The sequence below is a fragment of the Fundulus heteroclitus genome, chromosome 9 (genome assembly GCF_011125445.2).
Source record: "Fundulus heteroclitus isolate FHET01 chromosome 9, MU-UCD_Fhet_4.1, whole genome shotgun sequence".
In the NCBI taxonomy this organism is placed as follows: Eukaryota; Metazoa; Chordata; class Actinopteri; order Cyprinodontiformes; family Fundulidae; genus Fundulus; species Fundulus heteroclitus.
Genome location: NC_046369.1, coordinates 22978055 through 23005688, shown reverse-complemented (window position 1 = coordinate 23005688; position 27634 = coordinate 22978055). Strand labels below are relative to the sequence as shown.

Here is a 27634-nt window from a genome sequence, read left to right as displayed (position 1 = left end):
AATAAAAACGAAAGGCTTTATTTACTAGCAAATTGAGCCAAAAAACAAAGTATAAAACACCAAAAATAACTAATATGCAGGATGTGATAATCTTTCATAAAACGTTGTATGCAACCAGAGTGAGCTACTGACTTAATAATAAAAAAAAAAAGTCAAATAATGTGGCTATGCACCTTTTTAAAGTGTTGGTCTTGTCTGGGTACACACTGGTCTTGGACTTTTGTTAGTTGATCTCGACTAAAACCCTATTATGTGTGCCGCTGTCATCCTCTTTAGTGTCTAATTGTTCTACTTGTTAGGTCAGACAAATATTGTTTACACGGAAAATGCCTTTTGGGGAAATAAACTCAATGCTCTTTTTAACTTTAGTGACACTGGATATCTTGTGCCGAATGCCCTACTCTACATGTTGCAACTGACGATGTTGTGTAGATTTCTAAAGGGAACAGAATTAGATGCTTCTGTCTTCAGGCTTTCATTAATGCATGTGGGTGTTATGTGTCGTTTATTTAGCAGGGCCATGTTTGTGTGTGTGTGTGTATAAATACTAAATATCTCTTAATGTATGCACAGTTTCTATGTGTGCTTGCATAGATACACTGCATGATGCTTTTGTGTGCTCATCCATGTGCATGTGTTGGTGCTCTCATGTTTTAGGTGTGTGTGTGTGTGTGTTCGTTGTGCAGTACTGACAGGGCTGTCTAAAGGCTGGCAGGCTGCAGATTTGTAGCACATTCAGCTGATCATCTTATCTCCTGTCACCGCCAGTTAAAGATTGGAGGATCCGATCTCACCATAGCACAGACACACACACACACACACACACTCGCATCATATCTACTCTCGTGTCTTTCTCCTGCTCACTCATTCAGTCTAGTTTCCTCCTTCATTCAATGTCTTTCTCTCTGTCCTCTGGAACTTCTCTCCCTCCTTTCAGTAAACTGTACTCTGCCAAAGACTAATTATTACAGGCAATCATTCCAACAAGAAACGCCACCTTCTTACTTGTCTCTCTCCTCCCCTCTCTCTCTCTTTTACTCCCCCACCCCCATCTAACTCCTTTTTGCTCCCACAGTCACATAATGGTTACACACTCGCACTGTAACTCCATTCCATGAAGTCCATTTTGTGAGGAAAGGTTATTGCACTGTTGGTGCAACCAGCAGGTCTTTTTGTAAGCAGAAGAGCTGTCAGTCTGTGGGTGGATGTCTATATATTAGCGGTGCATATTTTAAAAGCTGTTGTCTTGAGCCAAAGATCATTTTTACAGGTGTAAAGATAGATTTTCTTTCATGACTCATGTGGGGTTTATTAGCCAGAAACTAATGTGCTGAATCAAGCATGCCTTGACATTTTAAAGTGGCTTTAGCACCTTATATTAGCGCAGCTAGTGTTGCAAAGAAAACAGCAGGCTCTGTGTTCGTGTGCATGTTCAGGAGACTGTCGATCCTTGCTGGTATAGATTGAGATCCGAAAGAGATGCTGGCAGCATTTCCAAATCCAGCGCCTTCCATGCCAGACAGAAGGATAACAGAGCAATGTTGCTTTGATATGTTTAGCCTAGGGGTGGGCAATATAAAGTGTTGACGATCTGCCAAAGGAGAGGGCTTAGGGATCATCTATAAGGCACATTCTAGGGCTTTCAGTTCGATGCTGCTGCTCAGGCACTTTAGTTTCATTTTACTCCCTTTCCTTTGGCTTCATAAACTACTGTTTACATAGCAGGAATTAAATGATCAGTTTTAATTATGATTATGGATGGAAGTGGTAGTAGTAGTTGAAAATATTCTGGGCTCGACGACGCTCCCTCTCCATTCATTTCCTATGGAACTTGTTCGATGAGGCGACAATCGCTCGCCCTCCTCCAAGCGACTGGCGAAATTTGTGCGTGTTAAATATCAAACTCTTACATCAGTTTCCTTGTCTGTAACATAGGATGAACCTGATTGTATTATTTCTTTATTTATTTGTAGAGTAGACATAAAAGCAAGATTTCAGTCAATTCCAGCTAAATCTTCTGACTCATTGGTCATAGACTGCTTTAAAAATATTAAAATACCTCCAACTTCATAAACAATAACATTTGTGGCAATCAAGTGATCAAACAGCACGATTTGAAACACTGTCGCGTCCTGTGTGTTGGGTCTCCACAGTGGTGGCGTTGAACGCCGTTAGTCACTGTCGTTTGACGCTCCCCGTGTGTCAAGCCCATTACCATCAAAACCATATTTGGTGACCGCAATTTCAAACTCAGTTCTTTGATTGTCCATCACAATACAAGCTCCTCAGGGTGTGTTGATGCAGAAAAAAAAGTAGAGCGGTGAACGCACCACAAGGACTTTCCAATAACCAAACATGTCTTAAACTTTATAATGGGGCAAATCTAACTCCCATAGCCTTCCTTGTCCTAACTACATACAAAGGGAAACTGCAGAGAAAGTCCTTTTCCTCCAGCAGCTATTAGCTGCCTAGTGACTTATGCTAAGTAAACACTTAGCTGGATGTTTACGCCGCTATTCAGAAAAATCTGGTTTGTCTTACGTGTTACCACCTAGTCAGAATTATTATACTACCACCGCCATTTAGGGTCTCTTTATATTTGGCTGGCCGGTCAAAAATACAGATGTTTATATCCATTTTTGACAGTTCAAAATGACAACCCTTCACAATAACACCTTAATCATACTCCAAGCAGAACTTCAAATAGTATAGTTTTAAACCCTTAATATACACAGAATACAACTTTTTTATATGAGCAGCTATTATATGTCTCTCTTAACCTCTTATTCATCCATTTCTGTCTCTCTTTTTATGTTTCTTTCTCTATTGTGTAAATTTACAGATGGTTATATTTTGAAGGCTACCCATTTTATTACATTGGATCTGCTTCTGATCCATTCATAGGGTCTATCTAGCAACAAAAATTAGTTTTCCAAGAATAATGCAGCCATCTGATGGACACAGAAAGGTGGACAGACTTTTGGTGATTTGCGACAATCAAAGCAAATTGTATTTTTGTAGGACATCTGAAAACGACAATAGAGCCGTTTACTTGTTGACAATGTGCTGTATCGAGCGTTATTTATAATAATCCAGTTTAAACCGACGCGATCATCCTTATATTTGTATGAGCCAAACTTTCTCGTTTGGTAATCGGGGGACCACATGAAATAAACAAATGCCTCCTTTTTCAGTTTCAACAACAGAAAAAAAAAAAAAACAGATCAGCAAGCGATTTTAATTCTGTCGGGGATGATTCTTGATCATTTAGGCATTTCTCTTTAATGACCGCCCCGTGTTCCCAGTCAGAACAGCGTCCACTGACGTCTTCACAGCCAGGAGACACTCAGTGCTCCCAACTCCGTGGGACTTTTTAGCGCAGCCATCTCCAGAAGCTGGGCCCATTTGCAAAACGCAGAAATATTTACCAAGACAGGTGAAAATTATGTTGCAACTCTGAGCGGGAGTGTTGAGTTTAGATTTTGTGGGTGGGGGTGCCCCCCTTGTTGAATGGTAGAGGAAACACTCTTTAACTTCTAAACTTGTGCAATGCTCCTTTAAGTATGTAAACGTCAGTAAGTTATCATCCCAAGTAAATCTATTAATTGCTCCATTAAACGTAGAGCAGTGTACGTCCAATATGTGGCATTGAGGCACTTTTCGTTAATGTTGTGACTTGAAAACAAGTAGAACTGGTAGCGCCACACAAACAGCCGCACCAGTCCCCGGCCCAGCTGTCAGCGGCTCCTGCCGAGAACCAATTCCAGCGTAATAAAATCTGGAGAGTGGGTGTGGGGTTTAATCCTCGCTACATTTCTTCCACCACCTCCTCCGTTCTTCTCGTCCTGCCTCTCTCCCTCACCTCCCCTGTCTGCTCAACTGGCTGGCGATGATAAATGAGTCAATTATGAGCGTGTGTGCACGCGGCACTGGAGGACGGGAGCGGACGGGGATGTTATTACCTGTTGCGGCTGGGGGTAATGTTGCGGTATTAATCATATTCTAATTTTCTCCCACCAAACGACCCTCCTTCCACCCACATCCAATGTCCCACCCCACCACAACAACAGAGGGCCCACACCCGCCCTTCCCCCAAACCGTGCCAGTCGCCACCATCAAATCAATCTATCTGCTACCTGCAAACAAGTTGGCGTAAAACTGCCGAGGGCCGAAATGTTCTCGCTTGCTTTAGAGGAAGCTAAGTGTGGAAGTGCAGCTGAGAAATTCATTTCGCTGGGAAAGGGAGCAGAGAAGGTGAAAAGTAAAAAAAAAAATGCGTCCAGTGTTTGCAGGACAGCAAGGAAAGGTCTGGGTGTGCAAGGTAAGACAAAGGACAGACATTTCTCTGACTTAAAGCTGAAGCTGAAAAAAAAATAATCAATGTGAGCGTGGAACAAATGGACACAAAGACAGAAGGGTTTGCTGATAATTAGGAAAGCAGTCAGATGAGAAAGAAGGTCCATGGATGAACTGAAAGTTGTCCAGAGCGAGACGGAGGAAGTGCGAGGAGCAAAGGGACACCTTGGATGTGCCTCCCTGCAGTCTTGGCTGGGATTCAGGCTCCAAGCGTGACTTTGTCTATTTCTGCTCTGCTCTGAGGTGATAATGGGCTGTCAGCACTCCAGTCGCCGCGCTCCCTCCTCCCCAGTGAGCGATGAAGGGACAGAAGTGGAAAGGGGAGGGGATGAGAAGAGTGCTGGAAGAGTAATTTGTTATGTCGCTAATTGCATTGTGTATTTTAATTTGGAGGATGATACGCCAAACAGTTTTTTTTTTATTTATTTATTTTTTCTCCTCTGTTGCAGTTTGAAACTGGAGTGTGAGAAACTGGCCACAGAGAAGACCGAGATCCAAAGACACTACGTTATGGTGAGACGCACTAACGCACATGCCTCTTCCAAAAACAAACGCAGCGCCAAGTCGCATGAATCCCTTTCATCTGCTTACAGGGGCCATACAACACCCACAAAAAAAAATAGAGTGCAATTTCAAACACGGAAATGCAAGCACAGGAAAATATTTATTTGTCCGCTTATAATAGTCATCAGTCTCAAGTGAAAGTTATGAGCCCACATTTAGAGAGGCTTTACATCTTTTCAAGAGATTATTGCAAATACTGTTTATCAGGGATGAGTGGAATCCATCTTTTAAAAGTTTTAGGCCTTTTAAAATGGAATCAATATTCATAATATCGTCGACTCAAAAAAAAAAAATTGACCGTCATTTTACTGCATGAATGGATGGAGTTCTGGGATATTTTTAGCCTTAGTGTTTTCTACAGTACAGATGCAGCATGCAGATGTTGTCTTGTTGCTACTGAATAATGTAGCAAAGGGATTTTAAAATTAGATAAATGGTTTCCCAAAAGGTTTTTATGTGTCAGAAGGCCCATCTAGAGCTTCCCTACATATTGAACCGCAATCATCATTACAACGTTGTCTGAAATAATGCAGTACTCTGTTAAGTGTTTCCCAAACCTTTCGACTTCTGATCGACTAAATACCGGTGGAAGAGAATAGAAGCACCGGGTCTGACATGCCAGTTCAAAGTTAACCCCATTTTTCTCAATAAGGACTGCAACACATAAGAGATGATTTACTGCAGGTTGATCTTAAGATTTTCCCCATGTATGCATCAAACCTTCATCTGATTTCTATTTTAATACTTAAAAAGTGTATTAAAGTGCATATTGTGTGTAGATAGATGGTAACTTTATATCAGACTCAGGGTTCAAATAAAAAGAAAAATGAGATAAACAACCACACAACAAAAATGCATACCTGCAGTCATCAAAAAACGACTTAAGATTTCCCCGACTGTACCACTGTCTCCACAGCTGGGAGCATTTATTAGGACAAATTGTAAAATCATACGTCAGGTTTCTGAGCTCTAAGGTTCCTGCTGACAAACATTTCACTGGCACTGCACCATCTTGGTCTTTACTGAAATACCCTTAATGCATGTTTGTTAGCAACATGAAGTCAATTCAGACTTCTCTTGTTATCGTCTGGCCACAAGTGTGCAGCGTAGAGTGGAGTACAGTGTTTTTTTTGTTTTGTTTTTTAAAGAATAATTTAACTAATCCTAGACCAAGTTGAGATTGCATGCTGAAAAGTTTGCCTGAGCATACCTTCATCATCTGTCAGGTCTTCTCTTAGCTCATGTGATGATGTCTATTGATGTTCTTATTATTGGTGCACATAATGAGGAGAAATAAAAAATGGCTGATTCCCAACTCTATGCATTCATTATATTAATTTGAACTGAAACAATAATGAACTGGACTTGACTGTCAGGGGTCACATGTCTCTACTAAAGATGTCTAAATCAAATACCATCAACTATCATTAGATTTACCTCAAAGACCATGACACCTGTTGATGCAGGAGCCCAACTTTGAGAACCGTCAGGTTATAATGTAACGAACCCCATGCAGTAACTTACTATTCTATTATTAACAAAAATACAATTATTAGTGGGCCAGACAGCAGAATCAGTCAATTTTTCCGTAATCGGTTCTGATCGGTTTTCAGCAGATCAAATCCTGACAATTTTTTACTCTTTGAATGAATCAAAACTGACACCTCTTATCATTCTTGGACCATAAATGCATCAGCAAATAGGAAATACTTTGCACTTTTATTTTATGATAACCTTATTGCAGATTTTCTGTTTAATTTAACTTTTAAAGAAAACTGCATCACGTTTTTCCTCTGTTATAATCCGGGCATGTCAGACCTCTAAAGTGAAACCAGAAACTGGTACCAGGCAGGAAAGGCCCCATAGGGGCATCGCTTGTCATTACACACACGTCAAAATAACTGTGTTATGTTTTAGAATAAACAACTTAATACCAGAGTGTAATCACAGTCTGGTCTTGGTGGCAACTGACCTGTGACGTGAGCATGGATTGGTTTCCCCTTACTGCTGTAAGGAAAGGAGGCTGGGAGCCACGGCACCGGAGGACCACCAGCACAAGAGCTGTACAAAGTTCAGACCACCCAGTTTCAGTGTGTTCACGCATGGCTCGCATGAGGTGTGCAGTCTAGTTTTTAATAGCACTACAGTGATGACATTCCTATTTTTGAATATCCTATAAACAGAAACAAAGGTCCCTGCTTTTGATATTTTGCCAATAAAAGCATTAAACAGCTGCCTGTTTATATCATTAATTACATAGTACTTTACTGATGTTGTTGGTTTACTGAATTATATCAGTTAATAAGACAATTTCTCTTTTTTTGCATCATTACTTAATTTCTTGGTGTTACGTTTTATAGATAAAATGTTTTACCACAGGGGTTGATTTGCATCGTTGCTTCAGACGAGCCTAGAGCTAATGTGAGAGCTGATCTGTTTTAGGAGAAAAGAGTGAAAAGTCTAAAATATCTGACATGCTCTCGATCAGCGGAATATTTGTCTGGACAAACAAAGAGCCAAAACTCATGGTCTGTCTTTGATTTTTAAGTCTGATTTTCCCCCCCCACCCCCCCCCGGGCTTAATTTACCTGTGATCAGAGCCAGAAACCTGCACAGCTGACAGAGCGTGAGCTGCCCAGAACCTGCTGCTCCAAAAAAAAACAAAAAAAAAACAAAAAAAAAAACAGCTATGTGGGATCTTGGCACAGAGTCCAAACTTGTGAGGGGGAGGAGACGGTAGCTGGCATCGGCTCGTCTTTGCTGGCTGATGATTTGGGGTAGTTTGGATGTTGCTAAGCAACAGGCGAAACTTGGCAAAGAGCTGCTAGGCGGAGCTGCCAGGGAAGGCATCTTTTATGGAGGCTTAGAGGCAAACACACACAGACGGAGGAGTGTGCGCTCACATGGCTTGATTTTTTATTTTTTATTTTTTTTTTTAACGCACTCACACCAAAGCACGCAAAGCACATAGGTGCACACGCCCACACAGTTGTAGACTTGTGCTTGAAGCGCACACACACACACACACACACACACACACACACCTGCACACACACGGATGCTAAGTGCCAGGAAAGATATCTGGAGACAGAGGACCCCTGCCATCTCCTCTTCCAGCCTGCCAGCCGGTTTTGGCTGCTCGACTGCCAATCTCCTCTCCCCACTACCAGCCACACTGAAAAGCAAATGTCAGCCTGTCACTTTTCAAAGCATCTGACTTTAAAATGTTCTCCTTTTTGTCCATCTCTGAGGGAAGAGAGGCATCCTCAGCTGTCTCCGTGGCATTCATCTCCTCCTGCGTGTCTCGCAGCTCTTTGTGCTTAAAGATAAAAGCAGTGGTTGAGCAGCACACATTAGACCTGATTATTGCTGTACTTGGTCCAGCGACTGTTTCCCTGCATCACTTTGTTTTTTCTGGCTGTTCAGCTATCGCGGTTAAATTAGTGGGGATGTGCTTTTAGGGACATAAAGCCCTTCAGCGTGCACATGGTTGAACTACCATTGGATGACTCTGGCAGCAGAGGGTTACAAAATATATTCTGTCAATAGTTATTTTTGAAGCATTTCTGGAGCTTAACATTATGGAGCGACTTATGCAAAGCACAAAATCTCTGTTTAGGTTGTTTATTTGGTCGTTTTATGTGTAAACTTATAAAGGTGTATGCAAGTGAGCGCTCAGCTGTTTTACGGTGAAGCAGTTTTATGGGTTAAAATCTTCAGTGAATGCTGCCTGTGAAGTTTTTAAAGTCCAGCGTTATTGGTTTTCTTTAATGCTTAATGAGGTTTTTATCCAAGACGACGTCACAAAAACCCAACTTGGAAGAATCCTAGCCTTGTTGTCGTCTGAGTAACTTTATTAATACAAGGGAGACCTGTCGTCCTGTTCGCTACTTGGCTGTGATGTGGCAGCAGCTTTGACGTGAAGTGAAAAGCAGCGATCTGATCGCTCCATATGGATTCAAACGCGTCAGGGACTGTCTGGCTTCGCCGCTCCTGATCCTTTGGTACCAGGGCTGGAGAGGGCCAAAGTTCATCCGGCTGACTGGATATACTGTAGGCATGCAAAGCCAAAGTTTTATTAAAGTATATCTGATTCTGAATGCATCCCTGCTACTAAATATTGCAACACAACAGTTCTGTCTGAAGCACATTAATATTAAACAATGGTGCAAATCAAGATATTGTGCACCAGTTAGCTGCACAATATCTTGATTTGCACCATTGTTTTAATATTAAATGATATTATATATTAAATGTAAATAAAAATATCTTTGATAGGATTTTTTTTTTTTTTGCAACAGTGTATGACTATGTTTAGGACTTGTAATTTTGCCATTTTCATCCAAGCTTCTGGCAACAAGAGTATATTTTGGGTGGATTAATAAATATATATATATATATATATATATATATATATATATATATATATATATATATATATATATATATCTATATATATATATATATCTATATATATAGATATATATATATATAGATATATATATAGATATATATATATATATATAGATAGATAGATAGTTCTATTTTGAACCAGAAAAATTAAACTGGAGACGTGTGTTAGTTTCTGCAGGAAATGAGTTAAATATTGTTTAATCTCTTTTGTTTTCTACAACAATGGATAACTGTTCCTTTCCTTTTGTTTCAGTATTATGAAATGTCCTACGGCCTTAACATTGAAATGCACAAACAGGTGAGTCAGCTCCAGGTCTGCTGCTCTTTGCTTTGCTCTGTTTCTCCTTGAAGATTTGTTTTCTTACTTCCTACATCCTTTGACCGGCGTTCTTTTCTGCTCTTCAACTCTTGTTTCCAGAAAAAAGTGTGTGTGTTTTTTCTTATTCCCCTGCTAATGTCAGTCTTCTGATGGACTTCTAGAGCATGTTTGTGCTGCGGAGGCATTAATAAGATCCACAAACAGAATTCATTTCTCCACCACAGATAGATGAGAGAGCTCTGCCCTTCCCTCTTGCCCGTCATTAATCCCTGTTTGTTTCTCCATCCCTCCCTCCATCCTCCCATCCCTCTCATTCCTGCACTGCTCTCTTATTTTTTTTCTTCCACTCCCCATTTTTTTGTGTCTCTGCCTCTTTTTCTTTGTGCTATTATTTCTTAAATTATATTTTTTATTGACACTTATACGCGTCTCTCCTCCTCTCCATTGATTCTCGTTCTCTGTCTCCTGTTTGTCTGCGCCTCCCCCCCCCCCCTCCTGCTCGGCCTCCTTCGCAGATATTCGGTCCATGCTGAATTTCACTTTAAATCAGGTCACTGCCTTCCTGCTGTCTGCTCTCTATCTTTCTGCGCTGCCTTCCTTCATTTCGCCATCTCAATCGCTTCGGTTTTGACGTGCCGCCACTGCCGCGTTTCCCCTCCTCCCGCCTCCACCCAGTCTCCATTTTTTTTTTTGTTGCCTCCTCCGCCTTCCTTCTGTTTCTCCTTTCTCCATTTCTCCCCTCCATCCCGCATCCGTCCTTCATCGACAGTCATTTCCTCAACCCAATGTGCCCTTTTTCCTCCGCCCCCTCTTTTCATTTTCCCCTCTCCCATTTCATCCTACCCTCTTATTCTCCTCCTGTAGATTGCTCATGTTCTCTCCCTCCCTCCTCCCCCCCCCCTCCTCTCTCCAGAAGATGCCATTTAGTAGCTGAAGTTCTCTAACAAGAAATCATTGTCTCCCTGGGGGTGAGGGGGGGGGGGGGGGGGGGCGGGCGATGGATTCAGAGGGTGGAGGGAAGGAGGCCAGGGCTTGGGAGTGGAACGGGGAGAGATGAGGCTAGTCAGAGAAATGAGAGAGGAAGCCCAAGGAAGAAAGACGGGTGGAAGTTCAATCCGGCATCAATAAATCACTTAAGAGAGGGTGTGTGTGTGTGTGCGTGTGTGTGTGTAAATGCACACAGAGTCTGAGATGCACGTGCATTCTCGCACACACTTCAAAGTGTAGCTGTCAACAAGATAAACAGCCTGCAGCAATAATGATGCTGTCATGATCTCTGCATGCGTGTCATTACTGGCCCTAACGGCCTCATTCGACCAGCCGCAGAACGGTTTGGTGTGCGTTAGAAATGACGCCGCAGCGCACGTCACACTGATCACCGTCCTGATGGGAAGAAAGAATGGACGGAAAGAGCGATCAGACCGGAGCAGGACGGAGAGAAGATGGAGGAAAAGTTTTCTGCTGGCGATGTATAAGAAACGCACACCCACAGCACCAACGAGTGACCCCACCCCCACCCTCAGCCCCAGCAGGGAGCGCACGCTCACAGAACCCCGCATGCATAAATACAAACACACACAGGCAAAACAGACATGCAAAGATACACCACACGCACAAGATGGGGTCTGCTGTGTCTTCTCTTGTCTTTGCACACACACAAACACACACACACACACACACACACACACACACACACACACTGTGTGGGCTGGTTGCGGCCGCAGCAGATGCTGTCCATGAATATTTTAGCCAAACTCTCTGGCAGAGTTTCCATTTGCATGGACCAGATGTAAGCAGCTGAAATATTTACCACTCTGGCCCTGGGAGAAGCAGGCCAAAACTCTGTGTGTATGTATGTGTGTGTGTGTGCAACCTTCCCAAGTGTGTGCCTTTTCTTTGTGTTCATGCTCAATCTTGGCGGTGTGATTGTTTGTGTGTTTATTCATGGAAGTGACAGTATCTTTTCCTTTTTTTCACTCTTTCAGACAGAGATTGCCAAGCGGTTGAACGTGATCTGTGCTCAGCTCATCCCCTTCCTGTCGCAGGAGGTGGGACACACACACACACACACACACACACACACGCTCTCTCTCTCTCTCTCTCTCTCTCTCTCTCTCTATCTATCTATCTATCTATCTATCTATCTATCTATCTATCTATCTATCTATCTATCTATCTATCTCTATATATATATATATATATATATATATATATATATATATATATATATATATATATATATATATATATATTAAAAAAATAAAATAAAAGATGCATGTCAAAGTGTTTAATCCTGCACTAATTGTCCATGTTGTCATGTGCTCATAGAGGCATGTCAACAAAGTTTAAGGTTGGTTAATTCAGTTGAAGAAGTGAAACTCTTGTATTTTCATTAAACACAGAATTATGCATGTGAACTGTTTTTTGTTAACTTTGAGGATTGTGGCTTAAAGCAAATGTAACCCAAGTTTTATTTTTGCACAAAGTTAGAATACTACTTCAGAGCGGTAAAAAAGGTTTATTGTGGAGAAAAGCTGGTTTATATAAGATGTACTGTAACAGTATATGCGCTCATTACATGGTTGGGGGTCTTTTTTGCATGAATTGCTGCAACAAGGCTGGGAGGCATGAGGGTGACCAGTTGGTAGCTTTGCTGAGGTTTTCAGGAAGCTCAGGTTTAATAGCAGCTTTTAACCTGGCCGGCCAGATTGATGATGTTTAGCACTCTCCGTCCTGCACATTATCAATCTGGGTTTGTCTATCAAATCCCTTCAGGGATTCGATAGAAGCGTCTATCGCTGGTCAAGGCACTTCTTGCTTTTCTTCTTTCAAAGAAGAAACCATGGATTCTTATAAAACAGATGTGATAGCAGCAGCTACTGCCATGTTTATTCTGGTTCGACTATGGGCTTGGCAGCTGTTGCATTTGTCACATCTGGCATGTCCCACCTTGAATCATAATACTGGAATGTGATTGGCCAAACGACTGAGGCTTTTTTGTCTGTGGATGCACAAATACTAGGCAAGAATTCGGCTTGCAGGCAAAGTTAGGCAGCTTTGAGCTTGTCTTTATTGTTGGCTCTTCTGTGTCTCATCTTCGTCTTGACGATACTCCATAGGCCCTGTAGGGGGTTCACGTCAGGCCAGTTTGCCGGCCAAACAAGGAACCAGGGTACCTGAAGCAGCTTTTGGTACCTTTGGCAGTGTGGGCATGTGCCAAGTCCTGCTGGAAAATTAAATTAGCGTCTCCATAAAACTAGTCAGCAGAGGGAAACTCGACGGCTGCTTTGACTTTGGACTTGATAAAACACAGGGGACCAACACCAGCAGGTGACATGGCTCCATAAATCTTCACTGACTCTGGAAACTTGACACTAAAGCAACTTGGATTTGGCTCTTCTGCACCATTCCTTCAGATTCTGTGATTTTTGGTTTCTGAATGAAATGGCAAATGTTCTTTAGTCTAAAAAGAGGACTTTGGATCACTTAGCAGCACTCCAGACCTTCCTAGCCCTGGTTTGATGCATCCAATTACTAATGATAAGTTTAAGTGAAGAACTGACTCCAGCTTCCATCCACACCTTGTAAGTCTACCCCGAACTCTTGAAAGTGCTTTGATTCCCAATCCCTCAAATGGGTATCCCTGCTGCCTATGCTGCTTTCTTTCCATTGAACTTTCCACCAATATGCTTGCTTGATGGTCTCTGAGAAGAGCCAGCATGACCGTTTACGGTTTACCCCCTTCATGGAGGGTAAACTGTCTCCATGAGTGTTAGGGACACGAGGTGGGCATATGTTTTCAGTATTAAAATCTTTGTCTTTAATTGGTCGAGTGTTACGCTATTATTTTCTAAGAAACTTAATTTTGGGTTTTAATAGCCAGCCATAATAATCAAAACAAGCAAATTAAAGGCTGGGACTATTACTCTGCTTGTAATGAGTTCATAAATGAGTTTCACTTTCCAAATTGGACTTCTGAAATGCTGTAAATGATCATATTGATGAGCTCCTTCATTTTTGTTGAATGTAAAGTTGATGGAACGCCTGTAAATTGACTCCCTGACGTCTCGGTTTGCTCCACAGCACCAGCAGCAGGTGGTCCAGGCCATGGAGCGCGCCAAACAGGTGACCATGGGGGAGCTAAATGCTTCGATAGGGGTACGTGGGCTCCCCCCTCTGCCTCATAGCGTGTGTACCTTATACTCCCATATTTAATTTTTCTTCCTTTTTTTTTTCTTTTCCTTTTTTAGTGCAAGCCGACTTTTTGGCTATTCTAAAACGTGCTGACTTCATCAGCTCGGTATTCATTTGCATACTATGGTTATCAAATGTAAAGATTTGATTTTAGATCTTATTCGAGCATCACTTCCAGAAACTTGAGTGCTCCTAAAATGGCCGTCTGATTAAACGTTTGCTGGTATTTTTTTGCAAACATTGAAACATTTTCTTTTCAGTTTTTAAATCTAAATTTCACCTCAGGGCTTTTAATTGTGCCACTGCACTGACCTTGGCATTTCTCCTTACGTGCACATCGCAGCAATTAGTTCCCTCCTCCTTCTTCCTCCTTTTCTTAATTACTTCCAGTGAAGCAACTTCCTTGTAAGTCACCGAAGCTTCTCTCGTCTCGTCTTTCTCTTGCTCTCTGGGTTTGTGTTTATTTTGCCGTGTACAGCAGCAGCTTCAGGCTCAGCACATCTCCCAGCATGCCCAGGGCTTGCCAGTCGGCCCACACCCATCAGGACTGCCCCACCCCAGCCTGGCGCTCGGCGGGGGCTCCGGCCTGCTCGCCCTGTCCGGGGCTTTGGGGGCCCAGCTTGCAGCCAAAGATGAGAGGGCGCACCTCGAGGCGGCGGCGGCGGCGTCCGCCGCTGCAGCCGAGCACCACAGAGGTGAGCTTTAAATGAGCCGTGACATTGTTTTTGTTCTCGCAGATCTTAGAGGGCAGATGAGTTCAGCGTTCAGGCAGGAGTCAGACAGCATTTCTGAAGAAAGAACAATGCTGATGTAGGAGGAGAGTAAGCATTAAGTCTTGGCGTGGCGCATTCTGATGATTGATTTTTCCTTTGGCGCTTTCTCAGGCCATAGACAGTTGCTGGTAATAATACTCCTCAGGGATATCTCTGCTCATTGTCATCATTGTATGAAGTTGCAGTGAATAACTTGTGTACTTCTTTGTCCTTACTCGCCCTTGCTGCATTGCTGCACGCTTTCCTGGACGTGTTGGACGTTTTCCTCCTCGGATGAACAGACCGGGAAGCCGGACCAGTGAGTGCAAATTCCTCCCCACCTCACTATTGATCACTTACATCAAACACTTGCCCACCATTTTGTTCCGCTGTTGTTTATAGCGGGAACCCACATCTAGATTGGGGAACTCTTTCCCCAAAGGTCGGGACTTAAAATAAACATGTGCCCATCAAGCCTTAGTTAAGCGTATAGAAATCTCAACCCAAAGAGTAAAAAATGTCGATTGATAAAATCTACTTCAATGCCCATCAGACACGTTGATGGCCGTTGGCCCGTCCACATTTTGTCACAAATTCAGTGACTGTTGTTGGGATTAATGTGACAGAACGGCCAAAGATTAGCTTAATTGTTGCCCGTGTAGCTACTTGTAATAATTATGAAGTGAAAGGAAATGTATATGATTTAGAATTTCTTTTTGAGCCCCCCTTAGTCACCACTTCCCTCCCATTACAGCAGCCTTTTGTCTTTGGGGGGCGTCTATTCCAGCTTAGCAAAGCTTGCATTCTTCTTTGCAAGATAGCTCAAGCTTCTTCAAATGGAATGCAAAGCGACCATCAAAATTCACATTTGCCACAGATCTACGATCTGATTTATCCCTAGACTTTGACTAGGCCATTCTAACACACAAAAATGCTGCATTCTAAACCATTACATTGCAGCACTGGCTGTAGCTTTAGGGTTGTCGAGGTGAGCCTCCAACTATTTTCTGCCATTAGAGCCCCATATTTAGCTCCATCTGTCTTCCCATCAACTCGAACCAGCTTCTGTGTCCCTGCTGGAGAAAAACGGCATCCCACCATGATGCTGCCACCACTATAATTCCCTGTGGGGATGGCGTGTTTGGGGGTGGTGTGCTTAGTGTTTTCTGAATGGAGGACCAAACAGCTCTCTGGGAGATGCAGTAGATGTGTGTGGTATTATTTTATAACCTGACCCTGCTTTGACCTTCTCCACAATTTTCTCCATGACCCACCTACTGTTTTCTAACACAACCCTGAGGCCTTTACAGAACAGCTTGATTTATAAATTCATTTTCACACAGATTGATTTTAATTTCTACTGAATGCAATTGGTTGTAGTGGAATATATTTGGTGGTTTCTAAGGAGAAGGGGGCACAGATACATGCAACAAGGTTTTCAAAACCACGCATCATCTTTTTTACCACTTTATAATTTGTCCACTACTTTGTGCTGGTCTGTCACATAGAATCCCAGTAAAACACTCATTTTTGGTTGGAACGTTATAAAAACCTCAAAAGCCAAAAGCAATTAAAAGATGTTTTTTTAGCCACCAGATTGATTGAGTGTTACTTACAAGATACTTTCAGGAAATGCAAGCACAATTTAATCATCCTAAATGAGCATCATTATATTATGAGTCAGTTATTTCAGTCAATTTTGTCTTTTTCTGTGGCAGATTACTTGTGGCTAACAGAACTGACTTTATTGTTTTAAATGTTATCTTTGTGCATAGAAACATTGTGTAGCTGTGTAATTGTGTAACATTTAAAGCATCACAAAATGCGCAAAAACCTGTGGGAAAATTTAAAAAAATAATAATTTCAGAGCTAGCTGGAGGTAGTCAAAAACCCAAGGACACATCTCTTTAATAGTGCCTTGCAACCTTGAGCAGTTCCTGTTTGGATAGATGTTATCCCACAATGTGGACAGATTTGTTTTCAGCTGATTTTTAGCTCGCTCCAGCCTCTCCAGTGCCTTTAAGAAAACCCTGCCTCCCGCTGCTTCCCTCTGTGGGCTAGCCAGTCGATGCAGCCTGATATTCTTTCACATTCATCTCTGCAGCTCATGAGCCTGACATGATTTATGCACTCCTCCTCACCTCATTATCACCCTCTTCCTCCCTTTCCACCCTCACGCCCTTTCCTCTACTCTGCCGTACTTCCTTCATCTCCCCCTCTCTCTAATCCCCCCACCCCCTCTCTCCTCCTTTTATCCTCTTGTGTATGGATGCTCACTCTTTTGACCACTTTGCCCTCACTCTCTGATTTACCCCTCCCTGTCTGCAGAGCTCCCTGTCCAACGGGGATAAGGGTCGCCCAACAGACTACCTCAGCAACGGCAAGAAGAGGAAAGCCGAGGAGAAGGAGTTCATGACAGACTATGTGAGGACGCCTCCATAACGCTCTTAAATGTTTGAGTAACTGCGGGAAAGTTTCGCCCAACTCCTCCAACACGAGTCAGATAAAAGAGACAGCGTCTTTGTACAAGAGAAGACCGGCAGACTTCAGGGAACTGCCCTCTTTCTTTGTGAAATATTTACAGTCCTGACTCTCTGTACTGTTTTCCTGGAGTATCTGTGGAAGATCAGACCGGTGGAGGCTCAGTTTTAGTAAATTCTGTTACTAGAAGGTTGATTTGAGAAGTGTTTTACCTCCCACGGTTAATATGGTGTAATGGTATTTTACATTTGTACTGTTTGTTGCACACCTTTACTTCTTGTTATGTTTGTTTGCCGATGTGTCCTCTGCATGCAGCAGGTAACTGAGCAGGAGTGTGTTTTTTTTTTTCTGTCGCAGGGCAGCGATGCGGATAAGAGCGACGATAATTTGGTGGTGGATGAGGTTAGTAGGCGGCCGCCAGCATCTGTTTGCATCACTTGACCGCTTTCATCAGCAAGCACCATGTAAACATATCCAGCAGAATCACACGAACAGGAATAATGACCCCCTAACTTTGGCCCATCTCATTTAGCTGCACACACATCCACACATCCACTATTCATACAGGTGCACCGTCTGAACTGCAGCTCACGCTGCCGGCAGAGTTAGGAAAACATGCAGGTAGAATCCTAAAAAATACAGTCTTCACATTTGGACAATGGAATCACAGTTTCTACTTAGTTTCTACTCGGTTTCTACTCAGCTCTGATAGGTCTGGAAACTGAGACACTTTGTTTGATTTTCCAGGTCTGGAATGATCCAACACTCTTTTCTGTTTTTCTAAAGTGCAAATAAATGTGATGGTTTTTTTTACATGGATTTACTTTGAAATTACATTCATTTTGTCTGATTTGCCACACCTCAGTTTTCTCTTTACTTACTAACTAAAAATGCCACTTTACTACTTTTCTGACTGTAAAACTTTGGATTCAGGCTGGACTGGACCTGTGCTCTTTAAGCTGAATCTACTTTAAACAACTCAGTGAAAGTGTACATTTTATGTATTTTTTTATTTACTAATGAAATTAAAGCACTTTAATAAATCCTATTCATTAAAATTTTTCTTTAAGTGAAACTCCTTATTACCAATGCAATATTTAAAAATGGAGCTAATCCAAGTTTGTTCAGATGCCATATGTTTGTCATGCCACACTCATCAGAAGCCAGTTTCAGCTCTCTGTCTTTTCCTGAATTGTGAATCCTACAAATACGACTATTTAAGCAGCACAGGGTAAATATTTTTGTGCTCAAATGTTCAGAAAACTGCAATAAAAAAATAATTTGACTCTGAAAAAGAACAGAAAGTTGAAATGAAAAATTGTGCAGTGGCCATTTAGGCTTAAGTTTTTTGGGGGAGATTTAGTTCTGATTGGCATGTGGTCTAAACAGCCTTCAGAAAATTTAAAATGTTAAAAAAAAATTGTGTTTAGGCCACATTTGAGTGCAGGTTATAGTCCAGTCTAATCTTCAGATATTGTAGCGACATGCTCTGGTGGACCATGTCCAAATGAACAATTAATGCCGCAGTAAATTATCAGTAGGCTCTGTGGCTGCAGGATGTTTTTTCTAAATGCAAATGTCAGAAAGACACATCACTAAGTTGATGTATGTCTGGTAAAGCACAGTTCAGAAGGAGGGAGTCCAGGTTAATAAGAGCTGTTATATTCTTTTGGCAACTTACAGCTTTGCAGTAAAAGTAGGATTTCAACATTTACAGCCACATCTAAGTGCTCTAAAAACTTCATATAAAATCTATAAACGAGATGCTTCAGCAGCATCAAAAAATCTCATTTAAAGTTTGTGAGCATTGATTTTTTTATTTTTTTTCCCCCGGAGAGTTTTCGTCAGGGGCCTCAATGAAAGCCCTAAATAAACCCGAATGTTGTAGAAAGGAAAGTTGAAACTTCAGCTGCATTTAGTTTTTACTTTAACCGGACTTTGGTTCTTTGTGTCATATTTAATGTTTTTTTGCACTTTTACATTTAGGACCCATCCTCCCCCCGCAGCGTGCAGTCCTACTCGTCGAGGGAGAACGGTTTAGACAAGATCCCCCCGTCCCGTAAGGAGGGGCCCCCACAGGCCAGCCCCACCTCCCTGGCATCATCAAGCAGCGCTACCTCGCCCTCTCGAGGCAAAGAGCCCCCACAGGTAGATGGAAGGGCCCGCTGTCAGACGCTTCTCTTTTTAATATCGCATTTGCATGTTCAGCTACACGTGAAATGTTTTTCTCTGAGCACATCAGTTTTTCATGCTGCCACGCCGTTTTTTGCCATTTTGTTCAGGATCAGTAGTTTGTCTCAGTTTTTGAGCTAGAAGCATCCAGTCAGCTCTCAGTGATTATGTTGTCACTTTATTTTATTTTTTGCAGCTCATCTGGCTTCTCAGTCTTTTACTGAATTAGCCTTGCCTTATGAATTTGACCTCTTACATACAAAACCCTAAAATATGAATTTAAATTAATCATTTATTTTAGGGGAATTATCAGACACTGAAAGATGGTCAAGAATCCAGCCTTTAGTTTCTGTACATTTGTTCAGTTTCAGGGGGGAAAAATCAACATTGAGAATTTATTTATTTATTTAGATAAAATCACCAGCAGCTTAATTATTGTTACAGAGGCCACCAGGTTGAAATTGAAAATGTTTTGGTCATGCTGGCATGATTCCCGCTGCATGTGGAGGAGAAACAGGCCCACAGCACCACAGTTCCTCCATCGTACCTAACAGTGGCCACGAGGCACTTTTCCACCGATTTAGTCTGTTGTTTTCCACAAAGCCCACCTGGAATGTTGCTGAAAAGCTCCATCTTGGTCTGGTTTAACCAAAGCATGTAACTCAAAGCGAGTTTGAAGCCAATGGCACATTTTAACTGGTGTTCACTTCTGATTGGTTAGATAGAAAAAGGCTTACAAACCTGTGCTTGACATTTAGGTGGTATCTAATGGTATCTTCTACAACTTTTTTACTTCCTGCTTACTGTGTGTAGTAACATGCTGAAATGATCGTGTTATATTTAACCCCAGGAAATAAGAAAGTCATGAATTACTTATTAGAAATTCCCTTTATAATCATATAAAAAGCAAAGTGTACATTTTAGAAAATGCTTTAATGTTTATTTTAATATTATGACCAGAATAGAGGCCCCCTACATTTATTTAGGTTTTTTAGCTGTACAATTAGAAAAACTCACACGCTGATCTCATTTTTTGGTGCCTCTTTTTTCTGCAAAGACACTTTCAGCTTTCTGTAACTTGCGCTTACTCAGCATTGCTCTGTGTTTTGATGGAAACGTCTCAAAGGCAAATCCAGTCTGCCCTGGCTGAACGGTAATAAAAAGGTTAAAGGAATTTTAAAGGGGACCAGTGCTTTATCTGTATGTGATTTTTATTAAAAATTAAACAGATCTTTCTCACCACTGCAAACTGAAAACAGAATTTAAATTTTTTTTTTTTTTAGAAATGATTATTTCTGGCTTCACCTTGCTCTTCTCTGTCCTTCTCTGCTGTTGCTCTACTCCAGAGAGAGAAGTCTAGCACTCCCGGTATGAAGCCAGGGACCCCCATGTCTCAGGAGTCCAACACCCCAGGACCAAGCGGCCCGCCACAGTTCAGACCTGGGCCAGGAAAGCCCGGCGTCGACCCGCTCGGTAAGCACGCCACGTCCGTGAGGCTAACGCAGCTTTAACGGTAACCCTGGGCCTGTGAATAAGGTGACGTCCTCCATCACCCCAAACTCTCACAAAGCAATCTGCACACAGCACATCATTAAAAATGGGAATTCACTTCTGCGCCCAGGGATGTTTTAAGCCCGTAGCGACCCCGTTTCCACGCAGCGTGTCAGCCGGTGCCGGCCGGCAGTAGTTGGTATGGGTGTCGGCCCGCTCCTCGCCGCCGACCACCATCTGGACTTAATAAGCTGCCGTGGGCAGAAATATTCAGCCTGCTTCACTTTTTAAATGGAAAGATTAGGAGAGGTGATGGACTGTGACTGTGAGCAGCTTCACAATGAGCCTCTATCTATATTCCAGTGTATCTCTCTTTTTTTTTTTTTTTTTTTTTTCACCTGTTAGCGCCTGCTCCAATTTCACACACCTATTATGCATGCGAGCAAGCATATATATATATATATACACACACAACGCACCAACATGTGCAGACAGAGGATATGAAGGATGAGCTTACACACAGATGATGATGTGCAGCGGCACTGCAGGGCAGCGCGGTGGCCAGCAGGGGTCAGTAGTGGTCCAGTCTTGCGGTACGTGACCATCTCCAGCTTTTTGTTGCAGCTTGTTCACAGCTTGTCAGTCACAGCTGTCTGGGAAGCTCATTTTGGTAGATTTGGTATCGCTGAATTGTTTGCTTTAAGCAGGAAGTTGCTCGTAAGTGCTTTCCATAAACAATAAACGCTCTTTTCTTTCTCTCCCAGCTCTGGGCCTGAGGAATCCCCTCGCGGTGCAGGGGGCGTACCCTCCGGGGGCTTTCGGCCTGCCTCCCCCAGGGGTGAACGGAGATCTGCCCGGGGCGGCGGGCTACGGCGCCGGCCTCCACTTGGTCTCCCCTCAGATGAACGGAGCCGCGGCTGCAGCGGCGGCGGCGGCTGCTGCAGGCTACGGACGGTCCCCTGTGGTGAGGCCCGGCGCTCTGCAGATAATCTGTCTTTGCAGTGTCACTGTCAGCATATGAAGCTGTCAGAGAGGGCTCAGATCTGGATATTTATGGCGAAGACAGGAGGGTTTTAGAGGAAAAGCAGCTGCAGTGTGATTTTTATCTTGAGCAATCTGACAGTCTACGACCTTGGCTCTTAAAAACCTCTTTGCTCTTTTATTATCTTGTTTTATTCAGATCTTTTATCCAGATACTGTCACTGTATTATCCATTGTAATGAGCCAGCTCTCTTCCCTGTGAACCGTCGTCTTCCTCTGAGCCGGCTTTTCGTGTCTCCTCCAGGTGGGCTATGAGTCTCCACACCCACATATGAGGGTCCCTGGGCTTTCTGCCAGCCTGCAGTCTGCCTCGGGAAAACCGTGAGTCTCCTCTTCCTGATTATTGAAATTTTCTCTGGCTTGTCATATCCAGCAGAGGACAAATCTAAGATGCATACAAAAGCAGGAGAAACGGAATACTTACAAAGTAAAAGCTCTCTGGGTTTCCTTTCAATGAGATACGTTTGTAGTGTCTCAAGGAGATAATTGGTTTGCCTGTGCAAAGTTTAACAACTACAGTGGCTTTTAAAAGTGTTCATGCTCCTTGAACTTTATATTTATTTAAGAGACTTTAATATGGGGTTGAAAAACTGAAAATCAATGATGCATCATGAAATGGAAGGAAACTGACGCATTGTAGTCCAAATAAAAACCCGGACCATCCAAACATGTTTCTCTTGCTGCTAATCGGAGCCGCCTCTTTAAATCATTTCCTCCCGACCTCCTCCCCAGCGCCTACTCGTTCCACGTGAGCGCCGATGGCCAGATGCAGCCGGTGCCGTTCCCCCCCGACGCCCTCCTGGGCCCGGGGATCCCGCGCCACGCCCGCCAGATCCACACGCTGAGCCACGGGGAGGTGGTGTGCGCCGTCACAATCAGCACCTCCACACGCCACGTCTACACCGGAGGCAAGGGCTGCGTCAAGGTGTGGGACATCAGCCAGCCGGGAAGCAAGAGCCCCATGGCCCAGCTGGACTGTCTGGTGAGGCGCGGCGGACGAGCGGAGGCCCGGCGGAGCGGCGTCTTTCGCTGCTGCTTGTCTGACTTACCGGTCTAAATCCTCTGTGTCCAATCAGAACAGGGATAACTACATCCGCTCCTGCAAGCTGCTGTCGGACGGCCGGACCCTGATCGTGGGAGGCGAGGCCAGCACGCTGTCCATCTGGGACCTGGCCACGCCCACGCCCCGCATCAAGGCGGAGCTGACGTCGTCCGCGCCGGCCTGCTACGCCCTGGCCATCTCCCCCGACAACAAGGTCTGCTTCTCCTGCTGCAGCGACGGCAACATCGTCGTCTGGGACCTGCACAACCAGACGCTGGTCAGGTAAGAGGCTTAAAACGTTTCCTTCAGTCAGATCAGGAGAGCAGACGGAAACGAAGAAGCTAGTTTTTGGTAAGTTGGCGCTGGTGAAGAGGGAAGAGGAGTTGCGTTATAAAGGTAGATTTAAAAGGAGCGTCTGCTGTTCTAAGCTCAGGTTGTCTCGCTGTAATTTGGAAAGTTTGAAGTTTTTTTTTTCTTCTTATCTCTAACAGCTTCCTAAAACTCATACTAAATTTTGCTTCCCTCCATTATTACTGCTCCCTTAAACCCTCTGTCACCACATTTCCAGAGCATTCGAGACGGAAAATCATTTGTCAGAGAGGTTTTGGTCCCGTGAATATTCAGTTGTTTATGCTGAGCTTCTAAATTCAGTGCCGCTCCAGCTAATGGCATCTGTTTCTCATCAAACCGACAGCAAACCTCCAGGACTAGCTCCCCTAGGCCCCATCATTCAGGTTTATATACTGACAAGTGCAGGAAAGATGACCTGATATTATCTCCTTATGTATCTAAAATGCTGATGGCTCAAAATGTAACGGGGTGTCACACAGGGAAGCATAATAGGATAGCTATTTCACAAATCTGACAGTAGAATCGGGCATTTAGAATATTTCACCATGGCTGCGTTAACTTTCAGATTTTTCCACTGTTGCTTCCATGAGAGCATCACATATCTAGAAAATCTAGTGGATCTGTTTCGTTTTAGCATTAAGCTTTTAGTTTTATTATTGTAGCAGCATTTGTGTTTGTAGGCCCCCGCATGCGGCGACAAATGAGTGGCTAGAAATAACGCGATCAACTATTAAGTGCTTGTTATTGTCACTTTTTATCGTTGGGGCAACCAATTCCATAAAATATAATCCAAGTTTTATGCCATGTCATCAATCTCTAATAAAATATCATTAGCTGATGTTTACCAATGCTGCCTGGAATATTTTGTGACACCTGCACGATGTGCGCAGTGACTGAGCAGTGATCCGAATTCTGGTCGCAAGCGTGAGGAGTGATCACAGCCACTATCGTTTATATATGTTAGAGTTTTATTTCCGTGGCTACGTGTTTCCAGTCAGGACGCAAATATTGTAATTTGTATAGATAAACCTACAATGGAGGGAGGGAGCATTTACTGAAAGAGACTTTCAGACCTGAGTCCAAGTTGATGCAATTTGTGGAAAAAAAACCCTTATTTTTTTATTTTTTTGGTCCAAACTCTAAAATGTTTTTGTAGCGCTAGTCTCCCTGTTGCTGTTTAACCACCTTAGTGGAAAACCCCCCCAGATGTCTGATGGTGTGTGTGTGCGTCGTCCTGCAGGCAGTTCCAGGGCCACACAGACGGAGCGAGCTGCATCGACATCTCCAACGACGGCACCAAGCTCTGGACCGGAGGGCTGGACAACACGGTCCGCTGCTGGGACCTCCGAGAGGGCCGGCAGCTGCAGCAGCATGACTTCACCTCACAGGTTCTCAGTCAGGGCTCCCATATCTGAGCTTTAGCAGCTTGATTAAAGAAAATATATTTTAAAGTGTTTTTCTTTTTCTATTCTTCCCTTGTCTGTCCCAGATCTTCTCCCTGGGCTACTGTCCCACGGGCGAGTGGCTGGCCGTGGGGATGGAGAGCAGCAACGTGGAAGTCCTGCACGTCTCCAAGCCCGACAAGTACCAGCTGCACCTCCACGAGAGCTGCGTCCTCTCCCTCAAGTTCGCCTACTGCGGTACGCTCACACAACGCCACCCGTTTAGTCACAGAGGGGTCAGAACCGCTCCTCCGTATCTCACCTCCCATGAGGCTCTATCCGCTGACAGCGGCGTGTTTCTCGTCCTGTAGGTAAATGGTTCGTGAGCACAGGGAAAGATAACCTGCTGAACGCGTGGCGGACACCCTACGGATCCAGCATATTCCAGGTAGGAGCGGTTCGATGCGCGCGGGACGCACTTTAGATTTGACGTGAGAACCAGCAGCTTACCCCGGTGCTGCTGTGGCAGTCGGTAAAACAGCTTCCTGCTTGTCTCCCCGCACAGTCTAAGGAGTCGTCGTCCGTCCTCAGCTGCGACATCTCACCCGACGACCAGTTCATCGTCACCGGCTCCGGGGACAAGAAGGCCACGGTCTATGAAGTCATCTACTGATCTCTGATCGGCTCCTCTCTGAAAACTAGCGATCCCGAGGGCCACGCTGAGGCCCCCTTCCTCAACCAGTGACTGTACAGGGTGTCGGCGGCGGGTGGGAAGCAAGAGACACTCAAGTCGTACTTCGTCGTTTTGTTCGCATTTGTGAGAAATGAGCGAGAGAGAGAGAGAGAAGCGGGGAGACACAAAGTCCCGTCTCTGGAAAACAAACGTTGGTGTTAAATGCTCTGAGAAAGCTGGTTAGTCTGTAGCTGCGCTGATGTGGGATTCCTCCAAAGAACTTTTTCTTTTTCTTCTTTTTTTTTCAAACAAAATAAAACCTCTGTAGTGCAAAAGAGCTTAGAAGAAAACGTTTCTTTTTTTACCTTTTTGGATTAATTGAAAAGCAGTTGAACTGATTTGAACGGCGGAGGTTTAATTGGAGCTGTCCTGACGCTGTGCTGTGCTGTGCAGGTCCAAGCCCGGCCCCGTTCGGCCTCGCTCTGGGTTCTGCTCGGCACGCAGCGAACCCCTCCTGCTTGGCAGATGCGGGCTGGGCATTCTACTGAGGTTCCAGATGCTCTTGTTGTCCCTTCTTTTTTTAATTCCAGCATCATGATTGTAACATTTTTTTGTGCGTACGTGACAGAAACAGGGCTTAGTTGGTTTCCACTGAAATGGCCAGAGAATTAGACTATTTTCATTTGCTTAGAAATGGGGGTGGGGTGGGGGGACCAACCTCAAACACAGGAAAAAAAAAACCTCTGAAGTCAGTTCAAACACGTTCTCTTGTATTTCCGGATAAACACATCCTCTTGAACTCAGTATTTCATGTTCCTCTGTCGTATTTGTTAGGGCACATGCAGACGGACCGACTGGTATTTTCATAAGCACCACCCTGAACCTGGCTATATATGAACATGTAAATAAAGGTCTCTAAACGCAAACAAGACTGTCATCTATGGCTCCGTGTTGCTTTGAACGTCTGCTTTGTTAAAATCCATCAGTGTGTCACCATTCTGGTTTCTTGATTTGTGTGTGAGATCGAAGAAATTAATTGTTTTCCTGAGTCAGGCTTTTTGGCAGGTTTCATTTGGATGTTTCAAACTGTGCTGCGTGGAAGAAGAAGAAAAAAAAAAGGTGCATTGTTGCATTTCTGTTCAAACCCTAACAGCCAGAGCAGCGTGTTCTCGCAGCATGGTGCCACAAAGCATCCTGGAAATATTCAGATGAGAAATAAAGGATGTGAAAGGTGAACGTACGCTGCCTCCTCTCTCCTGTGACGACTGTGTTTCATTCAGAGAGACCAAGTTTCTCGACTGTCTGGAGGATCAGAGGTGAAACGGAGGTGTGTGGGGGGGGGGGGTGATTGTCTTGGGATTTAATGGCACAGCATGAACCATCTATCGTTCCTAGCGCTGCTGTAAGATCTCCCACGTTTTACAGTAAGCTTTCTATTTAGTGTGTGTGTTTCTGAGACGGAGGTGATCTGAACTCATTACAATAATGCTCAAGGGGACGTTCTTCAGTGATCACGGCGAATGTTCTGCTGAGATGAAGCTTTAGATGTTACAGGTGACATTTGTAGTCACCTGGTTGTATAGAAATAAAATGTGACACAAGTTTAGTGGCAACCCCAGTAAAGATGAATACCAATAGATTCCTCTTTTATTGCAGCAAAACTAAATCTGGGAACAAGGGACACTGGAAGTTTCTAGGGTCTAATAGCGTTTTGTGAACATTCAAAACCATTTATTCTGGCTGCTAAATGTTTGAGCTGTAATCCATATGTTTTGTTTTTTAAATCGGTCATATTTAAAATGTGTTTATGCATTCTGCTCTGAAACATCAACTAGTGACAGCCTTGGTGTTCTAATTACTGAAAATCATCAAAAACTAATTCTGTTCAGTCTGCATATTTCTATGATACAGTAACAATCTGTTTACTTAGAAGCTGTACACTTCTGTCTGATTTGAGATACAAACTATCAGAAGTGCAGATAAAAACCACATGACTAAAAACTTTGACCCAAGTCTCCAATATGGCTGCTGTTCTTCTTAATCATGGATTTAGTCCTGGAGCCATGTTGATGTCGATGAGGAACCTCCCATGTCTCCAAGTATTTCTGATTAAAATCAAGTTTTCCTCCAAACTTGGCACTCAGAAGTTCTCACCTATGAGTACAAACGGGCCAGAACCCATTGAAAGGTATGTTAAGAGGTGTTGGGATCTGACTGATGTAACCAAAAGATTAATCAAGTGAAAGCTGTGAACAAACAATACTTTCAGAAAAAAAAACTTAACCAGAGGCAGTTTGGAGTTTTAGTCGCTGCACAGGATCAGCCAGGTGAGCTGAGGGCAGAGCTGATTGGTTCAGAGGGGCTGGAGGGCAGCGAGGTGAACCTGCTATTCAACCAATCGAA

General features: G+C 43.5%; 1 protein-coding gene across 7 annotated transcripts; it reads left to right on the top strand.

Moving 5' to 3' along the window:
- The first annotated feature begins 4590 nt into the window (after window positions 1–4590).
- Window positions 4591–26168, top strand: tle2a (TLE family member 2, transcriptional corepressor a). 7 transcript variants are annotated; one of them, XM_012877892.3, is made up of 18 exons: window positions 4591–4869; window positions 9587–9631; window positions 11638–11700; window positions 13736–13777; window positions 14328–14541; window positions 14901–14917; window positions 16927–17022; window positions 17437–17481; window positions 19066–19227; window positions 20598–20724; window positions 21507–21706; window positions 22028–22104; window positions 22516–22765; window positions 22860–23107; window positions 24417–24564; window positions 24666–24816; window positions 24930–25006; window positions 25124–26168. In XM_012877892.3, the coding sequence occupies exons 1-18, from the start codon at window positions 4606–4608 to the stop codon at window positions 25229–25231; spliced, it is 2334 nt and encodes a 777-aa protein (XP_012733346.2). In that variant the 5' UTR covers window positions 4591–4605; the 3' UTR covers window positions 25232–26168. The 7 variants fall into 7 exon arrangements, with proteins under 7 accessions (XP_012733346.2, XP_012733345.2, XP_021179886.2 ...); XM_012877891.3 differs by having other exon boundaries at window positions 14325–14541; XM_021324211.2 differs by having other exon boundaries at window positions 13736–13810.
- The last annotated feature ends 1466 nt before the right edge of the window (window positions 26169–27634 follow it).